Genomic DNA, 10,481 nt, shown 5'->3' with positions numbered 1-10,481 from the left:
TCCACTTCCATCAGCTGTACCCAGCCCGGCTGCGTGTCTTTGATGGGTGTTCATTTTGGACTCGCCGGATGAAGCCCAGAAGTTTTAGGACCGGAGATTCAGCAAGGAACAGAAGCTCAGCAACCTCCTGTCTTAAACCCCTCATTGTACACCACGAGATCTATAAACTGTTTATGGCCAGGACGGTGTGTTACTGTTTACATGTGAACTCCCTCCATCAGCGGTCCATGACTCCAGGTGTAAGTGTTTTTGTTTCATATTTGTGTGTTTTCCTTTTCCTCTTTCCCTGCTGAAGGCAAATGCTGGATTAAGTTGTATTATTCAGCGCCGCATTTATTGTATATCTTGAACTGGACACACCCTTTTACAGATGCCATCTGCATGTTTTTTTCTTTTGTACTACTATTATCAGTGCAGCTGTCATTATTTTTGAGTAGTTAAATCTATTGTTGTACAGGTTGCTGGGAGCCCTGTTGGTTAAAGGATTCAGAAGCCGTTAAGCTAGAAGTTTTCTATGTACAATGATCAGCCTGCAGCTTGCCTCTAACCGAGGTACAAGTATAGGCTTAGTTTTAGTTCTGTTCTTGTTGGGGAAGTGGGAAAGGGTTAAGGGAAGGTAAATCCTGAGATTCTCACAGTTACTTTTATGATGTTGTTATCTTGCACACTGTAAAAAGGACTACAATATTTAATCATCTTAAATACCTAATATGCAACATCTCATTCCTACAAGAAACCACCCACTGATAAAAGACGAATATAGACATAGAAAACCCGAGGTAGGTCAGGTGTTCCATTCAAACCTAACCTCTAAAACACAAGGAACAGCCACAGTAATACATAAAAAATTCTGTTTAAACCAAAGAACATTTTAATCTTTATTATAATCTCTGGGCCTCTTTTTCACAAACCTGTTATTTTAGTTAATGTATATGCCCCTAAATGGGATGATGAAAAATTTCTAGAAAAAATCCTTTCGTTAATCCGAGACTTGAAGTCACATTGACTCAGTTTTAGTGGTGACCTACACATGTGGACAAAATTGTTGGTACCCCTCGGTTAATGAAAGAAAAACCCACAATGGTCACAAAAATAATTTGAATCTGACAAAAGTAATAATAAATAAAAAATTCTGTGAAAATTAACCAATGAAAATCAGACATTGCTTTTGAACTGTGGTTCAACGAATTATTTAAAAAAATAAACTCATGAAACAGGCCTGGACATAAATGATGGTATCCCTAGAAAAGACTGAAAATAATGTGACCATAGAGACATGTTCAATCAAGGTGTGTCCACTAATTAGCATCACAGGTGTCTACAAACTTGTAATCAGTCAGTCGGCCTATTTATAGGGTTACAGTAGTCACTGTGCTGTTTGGTGACATGGTGTGTACCACACTAAACATGGACCAGAGGAAGCCAAGGAGAGAGTTGTCTCAGGAGATTAGAAAGAAAATGATAGACAAGCATGTTAAAGGTAAAGACTAGAAGACCATCTCCAAGCAGCTTGATGTTCCTGTGACTACAGTTGCACATATTATTCAGAAATTTAAGATCCATGGGACTGTAGCCAACCTCCCTGGACGTGGCCTCAGGAGGAAAATTGATGACAAATGGAAGAGACGGATAATAGGAATGTAAGAAAAGAGCCCAGAACAACCTCTAAAGAGCTCCCACTACAATAAACAGAAACTGTACATGCTATAGTGGCGATGCAACGTGATAAGACACCTGGCCCAGACAACTACCCAGTTGAATTCTTCAAAAAATAATCAGAGTGAAACAACACTTTTCTTTGTTTTATTTATTCAGACAGAGAAATGCAGAGTGAACCTATTTTCATATTGAGTGTATTCAGAGGTCAAAACATGATACAAGCTGATACACAATCCTGGTTTTCTCATGTACACAATAATTCAAAGAACAGACATCAGCTGGTCTGTTGAACAGCCTCTGACCACTTCTGCTTTAATATTAGGTACTGACATTAGTTTATTATTAAATATGACAGGAAATGAAAGCAGACATAATTTCACAATACTTAGGCACAATACCACAATAGAAAGTCCAACATGTAACAGGTTCAATAAGGCAGTTAATGTTGAAGTTAACAGAGGCCTGCTCACACCAAATGATGGGAGTCTCCTCAGCAGGTATAGATGACACTGACCCTTCTTATACAGAGAGTCAGTGTTATCTGTCCAGTCAAGTTTACCTGAAATCACCATCGTCCTCTCAGGGATTTAAAAAAAACAACAGCCATAAAATATCCCAAACAGTGCAGCAAGGTGGTGTTTACAGGATCAAACATGAAATCAACCCTTTAAGCACTTCTGTTTGAAGACAGCACTGTGGTGGAAGATCCACGATGTAACTCTGAGTTCACCCAAACGATTTCAAGTTTCAGGACATTATTGTAGGAAACAGAACAATGGGGGGTCGTAATGTTAGTCTACATGGAGAATTATACATTGCTGATGGTGACAAGATCTGATGGCTACAGAAAAACGGGACTTATCTTTGAGCCCAGCATAGAAGTGATTGATAGAGATGCAGTACCTCCCCTGCAGAAGATTATTTATCAAAGGGGTTCTACAGGGAAGGCTCCTGTGGTTGGAACATGCACAAAAGTTCAGTGTTTCAACAACCTGCAAGCTCCTGCAGCAGACAACAGCCTGATGTCTGCAGCTTTGGTGGCTAATCCTGTTAGCATGTTACAGCTAATACACAACAACTGGTGCTCTGCCAAAACAACAATGTTCTTGCTGGAAGCTGTAGAGTTTGTGTCTCAGGAGGTGTCGAACTAAACGTCCTGGACTTACTGACATACGTACCGTTACACCCCTAAACCAATGCGATGTTCACTTTCCGTTGACGCTACTGTTAGAATGAAAATTAATATGTAATTAATACGTTAGACAAATATTGTAATGTTGGAGACATTTATTCTTCATCATGTTTGTGCTGTTGGTTGCACATGCAGTATGTGAGCATACAGAAGTGACAGTGAGGTTAGGGGGCGCTGTGGAGGTAGCAGAGGGTTGATGTAGGAGAGAGAAGAAGAGAAGAGGGAGAGCAGGAGCCGGTGGCTAGAGCGGACTAAAAGTTATGAAAAGATACAGAATGTGTCCGGAGAGATTCTTTTATGGACCCCAAAGACCCACGACGCTTAAACTACCATAGTTAACGGTCCCTGTAGAACCTGGTTCAGGGCTGTTCTTTTACAGGGGAGGAAACTACCTGCTGCAGGGTCGGTACCTCTGAGATGCCCTGAGATACTGTTGTTCTGTCCAGCAGCAGTCTTCTCCTTTCTAACATCTCAATCAACAACATAAAATTCACCGTATGAACTAAGAAACCCTCATTTGACTGCTTCTGCCATAGAACTAGAGTTCTGTCCTGTAGCTACTGTTTGTTTTGGTGCTCTTGGAGGTAACGTTGTGGTCAAAGATGTTGGATTCTTCACCACAACTTAAACAGGAAGATCCTCCATGAGTTCAGTGCCGCTGCAGGCCTCCTGGCAATCTCCCAGAATGCCACAAACAATTCCGAATACCGGATAACAAGGACTATAACAAAGGCAAGCCCAGCCAGAATAATGAACACTTTGAACACCGCTGTTAGGTCACTGAGTCCTTCATCCTCGGTTCCTTCATTCTTGGGTCCTTCATGCTTCGTTCCATCATCTTCAGAGTCTTCAGTCTGACCTTCAAAGCAGAAACACATGTGAGTCTTTATCTCTACAACCTCACCTGTCTTCATCACTGTAAACTCACCTGAGTCTTTTACTCTCAGCTCGATGATGTTGACAAGCTCAGGTGGGCTTCCGATGGTTCTGTCTGTTTTGATGCGACACTCGTACGTTCCAGTGTCATTGATGGTGACATTCTTCAGAATCACAGAAACATCTCTGCTCTTCATCTCAGGATCTTTCAGCTTCACTCGGCCATGAACAGATGGATGCTGGTCAGGGAGTTTCTTTCCATCTCGGATGACCAAGATGTCAGCTAGACTTCTTCTTTTGTCTGCTCGTCGCCACTCGGCCACTCCGAGGTCAGCATCTCCAGCAGCCCTGCATGGAAGCAGAGCATCTTCTCCAGGTTTCACATCAACCTGAAGATCTGAACAACAGGAACAGAGTCTTAGAAACCTTCTGACAAAGTCAAACAATAAACACAACATGGATCAGCTTTGTTCTCTGCTGCTTTTATATCATAAATTAGCTTCTTTTTGTTCTTTTACTTATATTTTCTTCTATTATTATTCTGTTTACTGTCCGGCCTTACAGTCAATACATGCAGCCTAAATAACCTGAACCCAGCCAGGGCTGCCAGAACTGACTGACAATCAAATCCTCCAACTCATTTATGTACTTCTAGTATAATTTAATGTGAACAGACTTGAACCAATTCTGTCCGGAGGAGGCAAAGATAAACCAGAAGATTGAAACCAGAAGAATCTAACAGACAAATTTAACCAGATATTAGTGTTTCTGTTTGTATATTTTAGATCCAGCAGATTTTGATTTCTAAAAAACTTTTAATAAATCAATGAAAGAACCGAAATAAATAATTATTGTGACAGAGATTGATGTGTTCCAATGGTTCCATCAGAGAACATATAGTGTACACAACCTCCCTCCATGGTCAGGTGGTCATCTGACATTATTGACAGAAGAATCTGTTCCTTCTTCATGTGTCTTTTGTTGATCAAACAACCTACAAAAAACTATCACAGCAATAAGAAATAGACCTGCCCTGATTCCATCCTTGTCTCCTCCATCCTTGTCTCCTACATCCTTGTCTCCAATCCAGATGTTTCCATCAGTGACTCCTGCAGAGCAGACAGAGGTATCAGCATCAGGTGTCAGCTGGTATGTTGAGCCTAAACTCAGAGTTTTCTAGATCTCCATGGTAACTGATGTTGAAGAGCTAGATCTCCATGGTAACTGATGCTGAAGAGCTAGATCTCCATGGTAACTGATGCTGTAGAGCTAGATCTCCATGGTAACTGATGCTGAAAAGCTAGATCTCCATGGTAACTGATGTTGAAGAGCTAGATCTCCATGGTAACTGATGCTGAAGAGCTAGGTCTCCATGGTAACTGATGCTTTAGAGCTAGATCTCCATGGTAACTGATGCTGAAGAGCTAGATCTCCATGGTAACAGATGCTGTGGGGCTAGATCTCCATGGTAACTGATGTTGAAGAGCTAGATCTCCATGGTAACTGATGTTGAAGAGCTAGATCTCCATGGTAACTGATGCTGAAGAGCTAGGTCTCCATGGTAATTGATGCTGAAGAGCTAGATCTCCATGGTAACTGATGCTGAAAAGCTAGATCTCCATGGTAACAGATGCTGTGGGGCTAGATCTCCATGGTAACTGATGGTGAAGAGCTAGCTCTCCATGGTAACTGATGCTGAAAAGCTAGATCTCCATGGTAACAGATGCTGTGGGGCTAGATCTCCATGGTAACTGATGGTGAAGAGCTAGTTCTCCATGGTAACTGATGCTGAAAAGCTAGATCTCCATGGTAACAGATGCTGTGGGGCTAGATCTCCATGGTAACTGATGCTGAAGAGCTAGATCTCCATGGTAACTGATGCCGTGGAGCTAGATCTCCATGGTAACTGATGCCGTGGAGCTAGATCTCCATGGTAACTGATGCTGTAGAGCCAACCTGGTCCAGGTTCTATTCAGAGTACAGATTTAACCAGATGGCTTCCTGATGATTCAGATTCTCTCTGAGGGAAAATGTTTCATCTGTAAACCTGTTGCCATGGAAACCTACATGTACAAGGTGGGCCATAAGTTACCATACATGGGAAAATGTAAACGCCATTACAAGTATAACTTCAACTGTGCTAATGCAAGTTCATCAACAGTGGAAAACACGTAAAAATATGTGTTTTTGAAACAATGGTGATCATATAGAGCACATTATATAAACGAAAACTGTTGTCCAACATAAAATGTTTATTTTTCCTATGTATGGAAACTTATGGACCACCCTGTATTCAGCTGGTGATGCAGAAATCACTTAAATATGTTTTTATGTTTGGTCTTTTTAAATGCTGGTACTGCAGCTGATAGATCACTGATTAGAACATTACAGAGAACATTCAATCAGTAACATTAGTTTATCTTTGATTCAGCCAAAAACTACCAATTCTGTCCAGAGGAGTCAAAGATACAACCAGAACCACCCAGTACTGAGGTGAAAATGGACAAAAGACATTTAATCAAATATTACATTACTATTTGTATAGTTCTGAGACAGTAGATTTTGTAAAATTTCCAGGAAACCTTAAATTAATCTACGAATTAAGTCCAGGAATTAAAATGAATGATTGTTGTTGGACAAAGATCCATGTCTTTCAATGATTCCAGGAGGATGGGAACTTTTATTTAAAACTGTATCTGCTTCATTAATCTTAGTGGGGCTGTAAGACAATCAAAAATGTAAGAAAACATACAAATAGGATCATAACTATCTGAGATGATGATAGAGTGAAATCTCCGAGGCCTTCATCAGACTTCCTGCATCGGTGCTGAGTCACACCGATGGCGACACAACGACAACTTAAAACTAAACAAACTGTTTCCAGAGTTCCAGCAGCGAGCTCCAGACACGATAAAAGTCACTGGTTCAGACAGAATAATGTAAAACTAGCCCAGCCAGGAGAACAAAGATCAGCGGTCGGCAGGCTTGTGGCCTATTCCACGTGGTAACTAACGGTAACGCTGACCGCATGGTGTACAATATACAAATACACAGATATTTACAGATATTTGAGTGTAACCAGAGGTCACTGGTAGATGGATCCAAACAAGTACTTACCAGGAAATACAGCAAAGATTCCTATGATGCAAATTAAAAGTAAGATTTTCATATTAGCTGCAGTCACTAGTCAATACAGGAGGAAGGAAGTGGACGATGAACGCATGCGCATCAAAACTACTTCACCAAGAACTATGTATGTGTTTTTTACTGTATAAATGCTGGTTTGATCCTTGTGACTGATAAATTATTAGAATATTGATGATGAAGCCGCAGATGGAGCCACTTTATATGATTTTAAATCCAGTTTTAATACATTTATAAAAATATTTGTGGGACCTTATATATTAGACCATTTTATTCATATTTTTATAAATGTTTTTTAGTCTTTTTAAAAACCTGTTTCTCAAAATGTTCAAATATATTGTCTGGGTTGATTTTTTTCACATTTCATTAATATTTTAATGATTGATGAGTAATTTTATCAGTATTTAGGAGTAATTTCCCTCATTTAATTTTTTTTAAACTTAATTTGATAATTTAGATTTTATTATTTTTTAATTTTACATTCTATTAATGTTTTTCTGAAGGATTTATTGATATTTCTGGGCAATTTGTGGAACATGTTCAGAATATTTTTTTATTAAAACTTTTTTTTATTAATATTTAGGAGTAATTTCCTTTGCACTGAATCAATTCAGCATATTTTTGAAAGACCTTTTTGATATATTTTCTGACATTTTTCTTTCACCAAAAAACCTCAGAAATATTTTTCACTAATTGTTGGACTTTTAAAAAAATATTTCTGATCTTTTTGGAATATTTTGGGACATTTCATGAAATTTTTATAACTTAATTTGACATTTTGTTCTGTATTTTGTTTGCTCTTTAGATATTTTATTATTTTGCACATTAGATTATTTTTTTCTGAAACATCAATTAATATTTTTCAACAATTTTTAGAACATATAAGAATATTTTTCTGTATTTTTTTTTACATTTTACACTGAAATTTTGCAGATGACATTTTGGAGGCATTTTCTTGATATTTCTCTGTTGTTTTAATGTAAAATTTGGAATTTTACCTTAGTATTTGTAAGAGGTGTTATTTTTTTATACACACACACACACACACACACACACACACACACACACACACACACACACACACACACACACACACAAACACATACATATTTTATAACTAGAAACCATTATAATTTCTGTCTGTCACAACGTGCCGAGTTTTAAAAGCTCCTTCTGTTATCCGGTTTGAAATCTGCTTCTAAAAAAGTAAATAAATGTAATGGAGTTGAACGTCCAAAAAGAAAAACATGGAAATACTCACATAAAGGAGCTGAAACCTGTAAAAAATCAGATTACTGGCACTGAGCAACAATCCAGATCAGCAGACAGGTATGATTCAGGTTAAAAGAAAACACACCTGAGCTGCACACCATGAAACCAGCAGAAGCATTAATTAATGATCCACTAGAACCAAAGGAAGCTGCTTAGCTGAAGGCTGAACGTCCACTAAAGACTCCAGCTGATGGAAGCTGCTTGTATTTATATAATATGAGGAAGTGAAGCGCTGGTTGTACTGTGGAGACATCAGCTGGTTCATCTGTCAAACTGCAGACAAAAAAATGCAGTTTATTATTGGTATGCTGATTTAAAAACATGCATTAGTGACTTTTATCACAGTCAACTGCAAAATTCTTCACACTCATGATGCATTTTAATTTTTTAGTGAATTTTATTTTGACCAACAGGTTTCTTGTGGATGGAAATGGCCAAAAAAAAAAGAGTTTTAAAGAAGTTTTTAAAAAGACAGTAAAACAGTTTACTGACATAATGTTTTCCAAAAACCTCTGTGGTGTCATTTCTTTAGTAAAATATTTCAGTTTTCTTTTAATAAAAACAGTGAACATTTTATTGTTATTCACAGTTAGAGGTTGTAAACTCACAGCCTATTTTTATTATTATTATTATTTTTTTACAATTGTAAAGCTATTTAAAAAGAACAAAGATACTGTTATCTGTATTTGTTGTGTATTTGTGATCGTTTTGTGTCCCTGCAGCTGTAACAGTGTATGGTAAATAATTCCACTTGCTGTAATGAGGTTTTCATGTATTGCTGGTGGCTCAATAGCGCCCTCTCTGGAGCTGTAGTGTGTAACTGTGCCTCACTGTAGAGGGGGCTGAAGCACCTGCCCCTTTACCCCTTGATGCCCAAAGGGCCCTTTTGTCAAAGTTGTTTTTTTGTTTTTTTAAATTCTATTTGATTTTATTTATTTATTTGTAAGTGTGTGTGTAAAAGTCTTTGAGGCCCAAAATAATAAATAAAACAACATCTACGTAGACGTTCCTCAGATGTTCCCTGTAGCTCAGCGCCGCTAGTCTAGAACCCAGAGTCCTGAGGGAGAACATGAACAACTGATGGTCCTGATGGAGAGGAGGTTCTGCAGCAGTGTTTTCTAGATGACTGATGAACTGAAGAGAGCATCCTGTGTGATTCTCATCAGTTCTAGCTGCTAGTTAACCACACAGCTGCTGACAGGATAAAGTCTGCCAGGCTTCTACATGTTTCTGCATGTTTCTGTTGTCATGGCAAAGTGCATCAGAGAGATGGATTATTTTACTGTCAGTGAGTTGCAGTGTGTTTCCTGTTTCTAGAGGCAATGAGACAGAGGTTATGTTATTTCACTGAATGTAAATGCATTTTCACATAATTTTGGAGTATTACAGTTTTCTGAACTAGAGGCTAAATGCAGTGATTTATTTTAGTGTGACAGTGAAAAAACATTTTCATTTCCATCCAGTTCTGTAAGCAGGACGGGATCTGCAGCAACTTTCCACGATTCATCTGCTGTCTGGACACAGAGTGATGTGGGTCTCCTCTGTTCAGGCAGTGGGATGCTGTGGTTTTCAACTTTCTTTGTTAACTTTCTGCTTCAACTTTAAATTAAATTTCCTTCACTAACCGCGCCCTCTGGACTTCCAGGAAGCTGTGTTCCTATTGGCTGTCCAGGTGGCTGCTTGGTGTTATCAGGAACACCTGAGCTGCTTGGTGTTATCAGGAACACCTGAGCAGCTCAGTGTCTTCCTGCTTTATTTAGCTGCAGAAAAACATTTCCTCTGCTTCTGTTCACCACAGAACCAGGTTTGGTCCCGTTGCTTTAGTGTGTTCTTTAGGCGTTGGCTTGCAGCTTCCAGCAGTAAAATCATCTTTAATGTGTTTCTTGGTGTGTTTTAGGGCTTTGTACTGGATAGTTGTCTTGGTAAATGTGGTTCTTTAGCCACAGTTAGCACATGGTGCTAATGTGTGCAGTGATTAGTGGATTTGCTGCAGCTGAGTTGTGTCTTTAGCTTGGCTGTAGTGAGTCTTCAGAGGTTTCTGGTCAGACACATTCTGTATTCTTGTTTGAGAACCAGCGTTGGTTGTCCAGAAGGTAAGAGTTCCTGTCCTGATTCTCTGTTCTCAGAGGTTCTCTGGTAGGCTGCAGGAGACTTTAGCATTTGGGTTGTACTAGTTTGGTTTTTGTATGGTTTCATTTAGACGACTATCTTGAGGCTCCTCCATGTGGTTTAGTGAGGTTTTCTGGAACAGTTCTACAAAGTAACCTGCAGCAGAAGAGACTTTGAGAGTTTTTAGGAAGTTCTGGAGACCAGACTTTAGAGCAGCAGAAACATTTGT

The 10,481-nt window shown here is 39.0% G+C and overlaps 1 protein-coding gene across 2 annotated transcripts; it reads right to left on the bottom strand.

Annotated features, from left to right (window-relative positions):
* Positions 1-1,781: 1,781 nt before the first annotated feature.
* LOC111585988 (coxsackievirus and adenovirus receptor homolog) lies at positions 1,782-8,642 on the bottom strand. 2 transcript variants are annotated; one of them, XM_035941712.2, is made up of 4 exons: positions 8,229-8,642; positions 4,756-4,836; positions 3,780-4,124; positions 1,782-3,710 (listed from the first exon to the last, which is right to left on the bottom strand). In XM_035941712.2, the coding sequence occupies exons 1-4, from the start codon at positions 8,242-8,244 to the stop codon at positions 3,466-3,468; spliced, it is 687 nt and encodes a 228-aa protein (XP_035797605.1). In that variant the 5' UTR covers positions 8,245-8,642; the 3' UTR covers positions 1,782-3,465. The 2 variants fall into 2 exon arrangements, with proteins under 2 accessions (XP_035797605.1, XP_035797606.1); XM_035941713.2 differs by lacking the exon at positions 4,756-4,836 and having other exon boundaries at positions 8,229-8,636.
* Positions 8,643-10,481: the final 1,839 nt, after the last annotated feature.

The sequence above is a fragment of the Amphiprion ocellaris genome, chromosome 23 (assembly GCF_022539595.1).
Source record: "Amphiprion ocellaris isolate individual 3 ecotype Okinawa chromosome 23, ASM2253959v1, whole genome shotgun sequence".
NCBI lineage: Eukaryota > Metazoa > Chordata > Actinopteri > Pomacentridae > Amphiprion > Amphiprion ocellaris.
Note: the sequence above shows the minus strand (reverse complement) of the source record. Positions and strands in the feature narration are given on the sequence as shown.